Source organism: Artemia sp. Qi Xiang Cuo, chromosome 19, assembly GCF_049724085.1.
Source record: "Artemia sp. Qi Xiang Cuo chromosome 19, ASM4972408v1, whole genome shotgun sequence".
NCBI lineage: Eukaryota > Metazoa > Arthropoda > Branchiopoda > Anostraca > Artemiidae > Artemia > Artemia sp. Qi Xiang Cuo.
Window position 1 is genome coordinate 25,616,112 of NC_142812.1, and position 15,717 is coordinate 25,631,828.

General features: G+C 34.5%; 1 protein-coding gene across 1 annotated transcript; it reads right to left on the reverse strand.

Moving 5' to 3' along the window:
- Positions 1–731: 731 nt before the first annotated feature.
- LOC148940659 (uncharacterized) lies at positions 732–9,287 on the reverse strand. The gene is made up of 5 exons (XM_089105035.1): positions 9,087–9,287; positions 7,822–8,707; positions 5,859–6,668; positions 3,809–4,072; positions 732–994 (listed from the first exon to the last, which is right to left on the reverse strand). Exons 1-5 carry the CDS (start codon positions 9,285–9,287, stop codon positions 732–734), a joined length of 2,424 nt encoding a protein of 807 aa, XP_088961161.1.
- Between the last annotated feature and the right edge of the window lie 6,430 nt (positions 9,288–15,717).

A 15,717-nucleotide genomic window follows, 5' to 3' on the forward strand; every position in this document is an offset into this window, starting at 1 on the left:
TAGAAAATGAGGTACTTTAAACTCATTCAGCAATTTTTCAACTAAAATATTACGACTAACAAGATCAAAAGCCTTTTGGATGTCGATTGCAAGGAGATTGAGCCAGGTATCTGGCTCGTCAAGTAGTTTATATGCAATATCGAGAAAGACTGACCAGGTAATGTATCGTTGAAAAACCAGGTAATGTATCGTTGATAATCCTTTCGTGTTTCCGAATAGTTGTTCATCTATAAGTTCAAGGATCGTCTCTTTAAGCCAATCTGCTGCGAAGCTCTTTTACAGTTTAGAAAATGTCGTTGTCAAGGAAATGGGTTGGACTCGCATAGAAATCCAAACCAACCCCTTTCTGTATGCTAAATGTAAAAATATTAAAATATTTTTACTGGCTCGTCAAGTAGTTTATATACAGTATCGAGAAGACTGACCAGGTAATGTGTCGTTGATAAACCTTTCGTGTTTCCGAATTGTTGTTCTATCGGTAAAAGGATCGTCTCTTTAAGCCAATCTGCTACGAAGCTCTTATACAGTTTAGAGGATATCGCTGCTAATGAAGTTGGTGTAACTCCATAGAAATCCAAAATATTTTGACTGTATGTATATTTCTTCTGTATGTATGTAAAAATATTTAATAAGGTTTTGATAGTTTATCAGGAAATGCTTTGACTAAATCATTCGGAATATCAAGGAGGCATATTGAAGTTCTCTTTAGTGTACGTATTTTTGTCTCAACATCAATAGGTTGTATTACTGGGAAGTCCTGGTCTGGTGCTAGCGGCGAGGTGTTTATTTAGTGAATTAGCCGTAGTTTCAGGAACATCAAGATTAAAATCAACATTATAAACTGTTTTACCACTGATTTTCTTGACTGTATTATACCACTGCTTCGCTTCTGCTTTAAAGAGTTCGCTTACTCTATTACGGTAATACTGGGCTGAAGCTTTCCGAATCTGCTTTTTAGAGATTTTCCTTAGTAGGTTACCTTCTTCAGTTTTTCCTTGGCGAAACAGTCTTAATTCTTTTCGGATTTAAAATTTTTAATGTATCGTTTATATAGGGCTTATCATTAGAACATCTTTTCATTTTCACCTCTGGAAAATGGAGCAAATAATTTTTTCTTGAAAAACTTTGACTTTCTTATTCGATTCGTCGGCAGCAAATACGTCTCCCCGTTGCTCTTCTGAAAGTCATGTTAAAAACTTGAGCAGACCACTATCAGTAATTGGTCGATACTTAAATTCATCAATTTAGTGAAAGCGTAACATGGTAACTACCACCAAGTGGGGGAAGGGAATTGGGTCTTTGATAGAATTCATGCGTCTTTGTGTAAATAACGTCAAGGAAAGTACCGTATTTTGTTGTCGGGATATTAACAATTTGTTTTAAATTAGCTTCCAGACAAAGATCACTCGTGTTTAGTTCATTTCCGTCACCAGTTAGTAGGATTCTAGCATTAGGATTTTTGGATTGGAGGTAATCAAGCGATGCATGGACTTTTTCCAAGAAATCTTTACGCTGCTCCGATTTTTGGCAGGGTGTATAATAGAAACAACCATCAATAATATTAATTAATGAGCGTGATAAACTTTAATCCAAATTATTTCATCATACTCATTTATTCCTGGAACTTTTACTTCCCTTGGCGGCAAATTATTACGACAAAAAATTATTACACCTCTCCCTTTTTACCAAGGTAAAGATCATGTGGGCAAAGTTTAGTAAACTCATTAGAATAAGCCATCTTCAGAGTAACCAGGTTTTGGGACTGAACCTCGGTTATACAAATTAAATCTGATGCTAGCTTATTCGCCGTAATTTCAAGCTCAATAAGTTTTTCAAAATTAAGGCTTTCTGCGTTACTTAATAAAAACGAGGGAAATGGTAACGTATTTTATTAATTTTATGTTTACTACTATGAGTTCCAGAAACAACCGTTTTATCTGACAAGCGATTTGAAATAGGAGTTGGAGGATGCAGTAATAGCAATTTATTATCAAAAAAAAAAAAAAAAAAAAACAGAGACAAAATCAATCGGTAGCACACCAAAAGCGTCGCTTGCGGGGGTGTCCTACTAACAAAAGATAAAAAAAAAAAAAAAAAAAAAAAAAAAAACACCAATAAACAATTACTGTCAAATTTAATTCCATCAATCTCAATCTGTTTCAAAGGTATACTTATCTAGCAACCAAACACGTAGCTCAGATTTAAATTGACTAATGGGTAATTCCTTGGTACTTGGGACAAGCTTATTCCACAGCTGAGCCCCTCTATAAATAACTGAAAAAGTAGTGCCACTAGAAACTAGGCGAGGAACCTCAATATCTCCACTTGTTCGAGTTTAGTGACAATGAACATTAGAACATTGACGAAATAGTCATATAAAACATTTTTGAAGGCAGCCAACACTTATACACAAAACTCATTGTATAAAAATCACGAACTACAGCTTCAGGCATTATATTAATTAGACTTTACCGTGACCTGGCAGAATCTTGGTTCCCTATTCCACAAAATGATCTAATAGCACCATTCTGCCGTTCAAGTATTTGGCGAAGCAGTGAGGGGAAAGTACCAAGCCATCCAGACGAACATTACAAAATATCCGGAGGTATCAGAGAAAAATATAAGAACCTTAAAAAGGATGAGGAGGCCTGTGGACACTGTCTGTGGCTGGCTAGGTTGTATCAGATTTTGCAGTGTGGGTGGCACTAGGGATAGGTTCAAGATCAATTTGCATAGTAGTCGGGAGACCAGAAGGGGATTCAATGTACTATTGACACACACCATTATGTATTATAGCATCCCTGTAGTTACAGTCCAGTTATTCTTTTTACTTGTTCTTAAAAAATGCTGAAAATTGGTATTTGAGTATGTTCTTAACTTTCTTTTCTTTGTCTTCCATTAAGACTCATTTCTTTTTTATTCTCGATAGCTAATTTTTAATTCATATTATACATCTTTGCTTTGTAACTACATAATAATAGGGCCTTTGGAGATGGTCCTATTTTATTTATTATTGTTAATATAGATTAATTAAAAAAACTTTTTCCATAAAATTAGTTTTCAAAGAAAAGTAAAGAACTCCATTAAACAAAAAATGAGAAAAAATAAAATCAAATAATTTACCAAGCGTGAAACTACCACAAATCAGCATCGATAAATAAATTAAACCCGAAAATGAACAGTAATTACAATAAATAACCGAGTCAAACTCAAAACGAGCAGAAATTAAAATAAGTTGAGCTCAAAACCCCTATGCCTTCCCAAGGCCAGAACATAACTTGCACTTTACTGAAAAAAATACAAATGAATTTGTATTGTCAGTTTAATATACATATACTGATATTTAGTAATCAAAATGATAATATTGTTTTATTTATTAAAGTTATAAAAGTAAAAACATTTATATTTTTATGTATTTTTCTGTTTCCTTTCCGCGTTGTTTGTTTTTATCGAGTATTAGTATAATTAGTATAATAAACTATTAAATTCTTTATTACCTTTTATTTAGACAAACTACAAATTTAATCCCTGGAGAATAAATCGTCTACCCTATAGCAGTTTTAGGGCAGTGCTATATTTTGTCAGTGTCGCCTCTTTGAACTGTGAACATAAATAGCCAGAATTCATTAGGTGGATTTGACACCGCTTTTAGTCCGTAAAGATTGAATTTTTCAAAGGACTATACCTTTTGAAGCTGTGGACATGAGCCTACATCATTTTTTTGTTTTTGTTTAGCACTCGATACAACAAAAACTGGTACATTTAAATTTTTTAATTATTTGAAGCACTTTGCTGAAATGGTTCTTACCTCTACTAGCAACAAAGACGTCAGAATCAGAAATAGGAGGAATCAGGAAAGATTGTAAATTACCTTTGTCATCTTCAACCATGAGCTCCTCTGAAACAGGAGTCAAATGGCCAAGGTTGGCAACCCAACTGACTTCATTGGGCCCGATCTCTCTTGGAGCAAGTGTCATTTCCTCGGAAGTGGTACCCAAAGTTCGAAGTCGACCGGCTTTCATGAAACGAGTCTCAGTGTTTTTCAGAAGGTGGAGAGGATCAGCCATATGTTCTTACGTGGACGTATACAATAACATTTTGAGAATGTTTAGTTGTTTCTGTGTAGTTTTTATTACTGCTTGGATCTTAATTTTGATTTAAAGGCGTTAGTGTTTTTTTTTCTCGTGTTTTAGTTTTTTAGTAGTTCAATTGTTTTATGAGTGTCATTTTTATACTGTATTAAAAAATTATTGATTTTAAAGATTGCTATATTATCTTTTTTTCACATGATTTTAAAAAAAAAAAATTGAACAAAAAACAATAATAATTTTTTATTATTAAATTATCTTGAATTGAAGGTGAGTGGCCAGATTCCATTTGCGGCCAATTTTTTCTTTCTTTTTTGTTACAGATATACAGCTATAACAACGAACGAAATAGTTACGAATTACACACCACCTTTATCTTCAACACTTGTATCCCAAAGCTGGCAAGACAGCGAGAAATTAAAATGATTTTCACAGAAAAAAAAACTATTCCCCCCCCCACCACGAAAAAATCCTGTGTACGTGACCACTTTCTCTTCACCTGCGATTGGGTTTGTTAGTCATTTAACTCTTCGTTCTTCATTCCATATATTCATTAAAGATATTAGATTTGAATTAGCATTAGAAGCGGCATTTATATAAATGCCATTGAGTTAAGCTTATTCGATTCTGTTTTTTACGAGGCCAAAGTTTTTTCCTTACCCCAGCCGTAAATTAAACTATATTCTAACAAACTATATTATTCTATATATAAACTATATATACTTCATTATTATTTTATCATATATTAGAAATAAATTGTGCACGCAATTGTATGTTCCTTCATACATTACTAAATTGAAGTAAAGAACATTTGCTCTTTACTTCAATGGTATTTGATGCATGACTACTGTTGCAAGACTAATAATAAATTCTTAACTACTTTAAATACTAATTGCATTGATTAATTTAATTTTATTTAATTACCTTTATAAATTTAAAAAAAAGGGAAATTAGCAAAACAAAATTCCGCGCGAAACAAAATGCTTTTTTTTTGTAAAAGTGATTCTATTTTTTTTTTTTTTTTTTAATTAACAAAGACATTTAACTTTTAATTTACGTTCGAATTAACCCTCTTGCGATATTATAGAACCACTGGGTCGATACTATTACCCCTGAAAAAAAAACACACATCATTTATATTTATTATTTATACACAGTTACAAGCACAGTAATACTAAACAACCTCTTAAAAAAAACTAATATTGGTAGAAAAATATCAGATATAAAAAAACGAAACTTTAAAGTACCACGGATAGTGATAATAAAAAATCAGTTTTTTACATTGTGGCAAATTACTGATTTTTTACACTTTAGCAACTAATTAGGATGTGGCAAATAATCAGGAATCAGGATAAAATTTTCAATGAAAAAAAAATCCACATTTGCTCTTGCAGTTTTGGTAAAAATCGGGCACTAAATTAAAAACATAAAAATGTGGGCGAAAAATCAGAAAAAAAGCTAAGAACATACAGCACCAAGCAACTTAAGAAAGCAAACCTTTAACTGGGAATCGACAGATTTACAGAAAAATATTCAAATTCGACTAATTGGTTTTGCGGATTTATTTCACAATTCAACGTTGACAAAAATGTGATACTGCCCCCCTAAAAGCTTCACACTCTTCAAAATGCCACCCCCCCCCCCCCCGAAAAAAAATCTTAGAAATTGCGCAGACCTTTGATGGGTATAGGAGGAAAAAAAAAATATTTTCATGTGGTGGGTGCTTAAAAAACGGGCGTGTTTTATTTTAAACAGAAGAAAAACACTAACCTGGAGCGTCTTTCGAAGAGCCTTTCTCCAATGTCCTCTTAGATATATAAAATTCTTTTTCAACCTGAGAAGTTTCCTTATCTTGCTTTCCATTTTCTCTGCTAGAACTTTTCAATGATATTTTAGGGTCAGCAGTTGTCTTCAATATCTTTTTGTGATGATCAGAATCGGTTTCCAGCTCTGAACGTCTGGAATTTTCCCTCCTATTCGCTGCAGATTTTTCATCAGATGTGGGATAGCCCCGATGATGATGGCTAGCGCTGAGTTTGTTCTTGACTCTGTGTTCAAACACTGACGATGAAATTTCCTCGGTTCTGTTTGGTTTTACGTCACTGTGACTGAAATCTTTTTTGAATTTTGTAGGAGGCAATTTCTTACTTTGTTTAGGCGTAGAATTTTCTGAACCTTGAGTGAGAACTGATTCAACAGACAGACACTTGCCTTCATGATTGTTGCCATTACTGTTTCTACTTTGACTATTGTTTCCAAAGTGTGGTGTAGAAAAATCATGAATTTTCTTTGGTTTCTCATCGTTGTGCTGTAATGCCACTTTGTCTTCTGGGGTACAAATATTTGTGCTTCTTTGTGAATTCGATTTATTTGAACCAGAAGAGTGAGCAGAGTTGAGCGATGTATACTGGCCTAGATGATAGCTGCTAATGTTGTTACTATTTCTACTACTACTTCTAGACGGTGGCGATGAATAGCCATGGGCTTCCTTTCGTTTCTCTTCGGTGTGCTGAAATTCTGCCTTCCGCTTTGAAGGATGCAACTTTTCGCTGTTTATGGGCATAAATTTCGAATTTTCACCTTTTTTGAAGTTGATTTATTTGTAGCAAAAGAGTGAACTATATCAAACGATGGATACTGGCCTTGATGAAGGCTGCTACTGCTGTTACTATTTTTAATACTGCTTCTAGACGGTGGTGATGAATAGCCAAGGGCTTCCTTTCGTTTCTCTTCGGTATGTTGCAATGCCTTTCGCTTTGAAAGATACAATTTTTCATTGTTTGTGGGCATAAATTTCAAATTTTAACTTTTTTTGCGAATTTGATTTATTTGTAGCAGGAGAGTGAACTGAGTCAAACAATGGATACAGGCCTTGATGAAGGCTGCTATTGCTGTTACTATTTCTACTACTACTTCTAGACGGTGGTGATGAATAGCCAAGGGCTTCCTTTCGTTTCTCTTCGGTATGTTGCAATGCCTTTCGCTTTGAAAGATACAATTTTTCATTGTTTATGGGCATAAATTTCAAATTTTCACTTTTTTTGCGAATTTGATTTATTTGTAGCAGGAGAGTGAACTGAGTCAAACAATGGATACTGGCCTTGATGAAGGCTGCTATTGCTGTTACTATTTCTACAACTGGTTCTAGACGGTGGTGATGAATAGCCATGGGCTTCATCTCGTTTCTTTTCGTTGTGCTGCACTTCTGATTTTCGCTTTGAAGAATTCAACTTTTCGTTGTCTATGGGCATAAATTTCAAATTTTCAACCTTATTTCGAATTGGATTTATTTGTAGCACTAGAGTGAACTGAGTCACACGATGGATACTGGCCTTGATGAAGTCTGATATTGCTTTTACTATTTCTAATACTGGTTCTAGACGGTGGTGATTAATGGCCAAGGGATTCCGTTCGTTTCTTTTCGTTGTGGTGCAATCCTGATTTTAGCTTTGAAGGATTCAACTTTTCGTTGTTTAAGAGAATTAGTTTAAATTTTTCACATTGTTGCGATTTTGATCTATTTGGGGTAGGAGAGTGAAATGAGTCAAACGATGGATAATGGCTACAACTGCTAGACTGCTATTGCTGTTGCTATATCTACTCCTCCTTCTAGACGGTGATGATTAATAGCCAAGGGCTTCCTCTCGTTTCTATTCGGTGTGATGCACTCCAGATTTTCTCTTTGAAGAATGCAACTTTTCGTTGTCTATGTTCATAATTTTCAAATTTTCACCTTTTTTCGAATTTGATTTATTTGTAGCAAAAGAGTGAACTGAGTCAAACGATGGATACTGGCCTTGATGAAGGCTGCTATTGCTGTTACTATTTCTACAACTACTCCTAGACGGTGGTGATGAATAGCCATGGGCTTCATTTCGTTTCTCTTCGTTGTGCTGCACTCCTGCTTTTTGCTTTGACGGATTCAACTTTTCGTTGTTTATGGGCATTAATTTCAAATTTTCACTTTTTTTCGATTTTGATTTATTTGTGGCAGGAGAGTGACCTGAGTCAAACGATGGATAATGACCTCGATGAAGACTAATATTGCTGTTGCTATTTCTACAACTGCTTCTAGACGGTGGTGATGAATAGCCATGGGCTTCATCTCGTTTCTCTTCGTTGTGCTGCACTCCTGCTTTTCGCTTTGAAGGATTCAACTTTTCGTTGTTTATGGGCATAAATTTCAAATTTTCACCTTTTTTCGAAGTTGATTTATTTGTAGCAAAAGAGTGAACTGAGTCAATCGATGGATACTGTCCTTGATGAAGTCTGCTATTGCTGTTTCTATTTCTAATACTACTTCTAGACGGTGGTGATGAATAGCCATGGGCTTCATCTTGTTTCTTTTCGTTATGCTGCACTTCTGCTTTTCGCTTTGAAGAATTCAGCTTTTCGTTGTTTATGGGCATAAATTTCAAATTTTCACCTTTTTTCGAAGTTGATTTATTTGTAGCAAAAGAGTGAACTGAGTCAAACGATGGATACTGGCCTTGATGAAGGCTGCTATTGCTGTTACTATTTCTAATACTGCTTCTAGACGGTGGTGATGAAGAGCCAAGGGATTCCGTTCGTTTCTCTTCGTTGTGGTGCAATCCTGATTTTCGCTTTGACGGATTCAGCTATTCGTAGTTTCTGGGCATTAGTATCCATTTTACACAGTTTTTCAATTTTTATCTATTTTTAGTAGGAGAGTGACCTGAGTCAAACGATGGATAATGGCCTTGATGAAGACTGCAACTGCTGTTGCTATATCTACTACTCCTTCTAGACGGTGGTGATTAATAGCCATGGGCTTCATCTCGTTTCTCTTCGTTGTGCTGCACTCCTGCTTTTCGCTTTGAAGAATTCAACTTTTCGTTGTTTATGGGCATAAATTTCAAATTTTCACCTTTTTTCGAAGTTGATTTATTTGTAGCAAAAGAGTGAACTGAGTCAAACGATGGATACTGGCCTTGATGAAGGCTGCTATTGCTGTTACTATTTCTAATACTACTTCACTTTTTTGCGATTTTGATCTATTTGTAGTAGGAGAGTGAACTGAGTCAAACGATGGATACTGGCCTTGATGGAGTCTGCTATTTCTGTTTCTATTTCTACTACTCCTTCTAGACTGTGGTGATGAATAGCCATGGGCTTCATTTCGTTTCTATTCGTTGTGCTGCACTCCTGCTTTTCGCTTTGAATGATACAACTTTTCATTGTTTGTGGGTATAAATTTCGAATTTCCACTATTTTGAGGATTTGATTTGTTTGTAGCAAAAGAGTGAACCGAGTCAAAAGATGGATACTGGCCTTGATGACGGCTACTATTACTGCTATTGACGGCTGTCTCCGTAGGCCTGTCACGATATTTTTCAGTACTATTTTCAGCAACGTGAATTTTCCTTATTTCTATTTTCCTTTTCTTCTGTTCAGAAACCAGGGGCATATCAAATTCCTCAGGATAAATTTGTTGATCCCATTTTATTCGGATTTTGTCAGTGTCAAATTTATAGGTCTCGTTAAACTTTGACCTCTGTATTTTCAACTGCACGTCAGGACTACTAGAACATGTCCCATATTTTTGTCGTTTACTGGAATGATTGTCTTCATTTTCTGCCACTTTGACTTCTTTGGCAGAACTGCCAACTAAAAAGTCTTCGTGATCAGAATGATGCTGATATTGTTTGTCTTGAGGCAAAATACCAAGAGAAGAGAATACATCCAGGCTTTGCATTTCATCTTCTTCTTTGAACAATGTGTCTACAAAAAAAAAAAAAAAAAATAAGCTGGTCGGGCCAGAAAATGGGACAGGCGTGCTCTAACCGACCCACATCCAAAAGAATAGATAAGCTTTTCTTTTCATAGGTATTTTTTATCTTTCTTTTTTAATTATATTTTTTATTATTTAAAAGGTCAAGAAGCTATAAAATCATGCCGAGAAAAGGGCAATACAGAATAAAGAGGTTGACAAGAAAAAGAAGCTCGAGAAAGGGCAATCAGGGATGCAAAGAAAACTAAAAGGCCGATACCGTGGTTGAGGCTGATAATTGGTCGACGTCTTTGGTTTTATCAATAACCAATCGGAGTGAAGCGGCGGGCAAAAAACTGATATATGTAAATAAGTTGATAAATTATACACTGTGCGACCTTAGTCAATGGATAAATTTATTCACTTATTTACATATATCAGTTTTTCAGCCGTCGCTTCACTCCGATTGGTTAGTTTTCTTTAATTTTGTAGGATTGGGAAAAAAATTTCTAGAACTTAAAAACCGTTTTAGATGAGTGAACTATTGAAAAGAAAAGATTTTTCACTGGTTCTGGAAATACTATTTTTATTAAGCTCTGAGTTACGAACTGAACACAAGTAGGGAAATGTCTTTGAAACGAAGGATTCCTGAAAATATTCCTGAATTTATAAACAAGAGTTTGGGTTTTGCCACCTTCTGTCGCTTTAAAAGTCTAAAACCTACTGCGTCATTGGCGCTTTACTGAAAACTATATGTGTCTTGAACAGTCTTGAAAAGTAAAAATAAAATCAAGCTGAACGTTTGATATACAATGCTAATAATTGTTGAAAGATCTTCAGTTCAAGATGTTATTTCACTGTAATTTTATTCTCATTTTCAATGCTGCAATAATTGGAAAAGAAAATATTTGCAATATAATTCGTTTTCAGTGAAGCACCAATGACGTAGTAGGCTTTGGAGTTTTACAGCTAGGGAAGGGGGCAATATCCAAACTCTTGTTTGTAGTGAAGCTATATTTGTCTTAAATAGTCTTGGAAAGAACTAATAAAATTAAACAAAATATTTGATACATAATGATATTAATTGCTGACAGGTCATCAGTTCAAAATTTAATTTTACTGCAATTTTTATGTTTGTTTTCAATGTTGTAGTAAGTACCAAAGAAAATAATTGCAATATAATTCATTTTCGTTAAAGCGCCAATAACGCAGTAGGTTTTAGACTTTTACAGCGAAAGAAGGAGGCAAACCTCAAACTCTTCTTTGTAGAGATTCTTGTTCGTTTCAAGCTGGATTTGCATTTTCGATCTAAGTTTTACTTTTTCTAAGATTTATTTACTCATTTATATTAGTAACTATTGTTTGTTTGTTTGCTATGATTGTTTATTTAATTTCTGTTCGGTTTGGGTTTTATTTATGCCTCAATAGCAAAATATTTTTGTTCGCTCTAAGCTTTATTTGCATATTCAACTTAAGCTTTACTCGTTTTGAGATTTATTTATTCTTTTATATTTTTGAGTTTGAGTTATCGTAGGTTTCTGTTTCTTCTGATCTTAATTTAATATGGCCTTTCCTTCTCTTTACAAAACTTCTTTTTCAGAATTTTTTTTTTTAAATTAATTTCTGTTCCTTTGTGATTGTCAAAGTTTCATGTTTTTCAAAATTGCCCATTTCAAAATATTTCTTTTTTTCCAAAATTAAATAAAAATAAAGTTTTTTCAACTGAAAGTAAGCAGCAGTATTAAAACTTAACAGGAACAGAAAATATTACGTATATGAGATTGGTTGACTCTCCTCAATAGCTCGCTCTTACGCTACACTTTCTTTTTTAACTGTTAAAAGAGGTTATTATTCTAATTAAACAGCCTTTGTGATTCAGGAGTCATTCTTAAATAACTGGAACAAAAATAAAACTTAGGTTATTATAAGGTTATTATTAGTCTAAAAAAGTAAAATTATTATGCTAATTTCATTCTAATTATTCATGTATGGTGAGCCAAATTCAAAACCTGCATTAACTAAAAAACTTTCAGAAATTAAATAAAAAAATAAGTTTTTTTTAACTGAAAGTAAGAAGCGACATTAAAACTTAAAACAAACAGAAATTATTCCGTATATGAAAGGGGCAGCTCTACTTTTAAAAACAATACAAAACTTTAGCATAAAGAGCAGGGCGTTGAGGAGGGGACAGCCCCTTTCATATACAGAACAATTTTTGTTCGTTTTAAGTTTTAATGTCACTTCTTACTTTCAGTTAAAAAAAAAATTTTTTTTTATAATAAAAACGGTAAACTAATTTTGCCGAACTTTGTAGCCACTTAAGTAAGAAAATGATAATTCTAAGTAGGAGAATTGTTTATTTAAGCATGAAAATGATACTTTTACCATTGGGCAACGGGCAGTAGCCATACTCTTGTTTGTAGTGAAGACACTGTTCATTAGAAGTACATAACCCCAATTCTTTCGGAGAGAATGGGGGAAAAGAAACTTTTGGAATTATTTTTTTAATTAATCTTTGTTCGTTTTTTTATTGCAAAAAGTCCTAAGTTTTTAAAAAACTCCCCATTTTCAAATAATATTTTTCTTTTCAACATTAATCTCTCATCAAAGTATCAAAATTAGTATCAAAGCAACAACAACAAAGTACAAAATATCGAATTAAGCAAAGGGTGAAAGTAACAATAATTTTTATTATTTTATACTAATAATAATTTATAATCAAGGAGGCACACTTGTGCCTCTTTAAAGAGGCAACCCACCACAATGTTAAGCGATTTCCAGTCCTAGCGGTCGGAGAGAGACGGAGGTGATTGCATTTTTTAGCCCAAGCTCCAACTAAGAAACGTGCAAAATTTCATCCTCCTCCGACTTTATCTTCATGGGGTAAACTGGGCCGAAAGTTTCGACCCTCCCACCACAGCCCCCCTTTAACGTTGTCCGATTGGGGAAATTTAGAGGTTAAGCTTTCCTAGGGCCCGGGAGCTTATCCTCGAGATTTCAGCTCAATCCGATCACTCCTTCCCTGCTTTCCAAAAACCAGATATAGCCACTTAATGTTCACTTCTCTCTTTTTTTTATTAGCCACGCTTACAGGCCACAGTTGGCAATGGATCCGAGTGAATGAGGACTCATTCGAAGCCGAATTCGACCTGTTAGGGCCTTTTGATATTTTCAGACCGAAAAAATTATCCCCCAAATTGAAATTTACGAAAAACCTCGTTGTCCTATAAGAGCCCATGTTAAATTTTCCCACCACAGCCTCCCTTTAACGTTGTCCGATCAGGCTGAAATTTAGAAGATCAGTTTTCCTGGGGCCTGGGAGCTTATTCTCGAAATTTCAGCTCAATCCGATCACTCCTTCCCTGTTTTCCAAAAACCAAATATCAAGTTTTGTGGGTATTTGCTTGCGTCAAAAATAGATTCCACACACTAAAAATACAATAACAATTGTGTGTCTTTGGTACAGTGGTCGATGCTCCTGACTGTCAGGCGGAAGACCCGTGTTCGATTCCCCGTCAGAGGAAATTTTTTATACACAGAATTTAAAGTTTAAAAAAGAAACTCAGTTTCTTTTTTAAATTATTTAAAAAAAACTACGTTTTTTAAAGAGTTAAAGAGGCTGAGTTACAAGGTCGAACCTTAAAACGTACAGGGATTAGGAGGCACAGTTGGGGGGCTGTTAAAGAGGCTGAGTCACACGTTCGAACCTTAAAACGTACAGGGATTAGGAGGTGCAGATGGGGGGCTGCCGCCCCCCAAACCCCCGCTTCCGTATATGAAAGGGGCTGTGCCCTCCTCAACGCCTCGCTCTTTACGCAAAAGTTTGACTGTCTCACAATTCTTTTTTTTAAACAATAAAAACTTTAGCATAAAGAGCGAGGCGTTGAGTTTATATTGAATTTAAAGCTTAAAAATGAAACTCAGTTTATTTTTTAAATACAATCTATTAAATACTTCGGATCAACAGGTGTCTCCAGAAGAATATCACAGTTGGCCTTCAGGTTACAGGTAAGTCTCCACTGCTTTGATAACATTATTTGAAAAAAACTACGTTTTCTAAAGAGTTAAATAAGTAATAAACTGTACAAAAACGTGCAGAAATTATTTGAAAAAAGCTACGTTTTCTAAAGAGTTAAAGAGGCTGAGTCGCAAGTTCGAACCTTAAAACGTACAGGGATTAGGAGGCACAGTTGGGGGGCTGTTAAAGAGGCTGAGTCACAAGTTCGAACCTTAAAACATACAGGGATTAGGAGGTGCAGTTGGGGGGCTGCCGCCCCCCAAACCCCCGCTTCCGTATATGAAAACAAGACTGGTGTACAATACCATGGGATGCCTCTGATGCTTCTACTCACTTCAATACTGAACCACCAACTATGTGTGTATCTTGATTGATGGATGCTGTAACTTGAGGTAATAATTTGACTAAGAGGTGTCCAGAAAAGCAAGAAAGCTTTAGACTTCAGGGGGCCCACCCTCAAGCCCCCTTGTAAATATCCCTAGATGAAAGCTATATCTACCCTTATTTGGAACTGGGATGCAACAGATACAGTAATGATTATTTTATTTCATTTTTAATAGTAAAATTCTTCTGCATGGCCTCCTCTAAACTAAATATAATATTCTAATAATTATTAAAGAGTAGCCTAGCATATTTCTCTGCATCACTAGACTATTTATAAACACTATTATTGCTGCTGACATTGGCACCCTATCTCTCCTAAAGGGTAAGACATAGCCCAAGGCTTTATATATAAATTTTCTAATTCTGAAGGTTGGTATTAGTCTTTGGGTATGAATTTAGGACCAGTCCTGGTCATAACAAGATATGCCAAGAAAACAATTCTTACTTCATAATATGCATAATAATCCTAGTTAACATATTTTCCGGGGGGGGGAGCCTTTATCCTCACTATTTTCACTGTTGTACAATTTTTTTTAACAAAATTATGAAAAATAAAGAAATATGACAGCTTTATCTGTTTTCAAATATTCTATATATCAAAGTTAAATACCATCACTGCCATCTACCAAAAAGATACAAATAAGCTAACAATAATAAATTTGGTTAGGTCAACTAGATGGCTTGTGTTTGTTTGTATTATAAACACTTTTCAAGACTTGGAGAAAAGACATAATAGTGAAAAATGTGATTGAAAAACTGAAAAAACAAGGAAAATAGTGAGGATAAAGGTGCTCCCCCTGGAAAATATGTTAACGAGGATAATTTTGCATATTATGAAGTGAGAATTGTTTTACTAAAATGTCTTGTTATGACTGGGACTGGTCCTAAATCTATACTGTTCTTTGTACTTATTTTGGTAAAATTCTACTTTAGTTACTTTAGGCTATCTTGGAAATGGGTTAGGTTATGAAAATGAAACTTCCAGGGATAAGTCTACAGGATAAAGAATGTCCAGGGAAGGTAATTTGAAGTACCTACCTCCTTTAAAAAATCACAAAGTTAAAAATCACAAAGTTTCAAATCACAAAATTCAGTGCTATTGTTGTCAACAGTATTTAAAAAACTTGAAACAGTAGGAAAACAGTTTATATTTGAGTTGCCTAATAAATGAGGTTGAAATTGTTGTAAATAAGTATTTTTGGACTATGTTACTGTTGAACAACTTATTTATAAACTAGTGTGGTAAATTTTTACCCAATCATATTATTTACTTACAAATAAAGTAAACATACTACTCAATGCCTTTTTTTAGGCTCTTTCCGTATATAATAATCATTTTTGTTGGAAATGAATTTTACCCCCATCCCTATATATACCAATTCAGGGTATATATTTGCACATTAGGGGGGTGGGGGTAAAGTTTAAGCTTACCTCCCATTTACATGAGAAATAAAATTTACCCCCACCCCCTAATGTGCAAATATATACCCTGAATT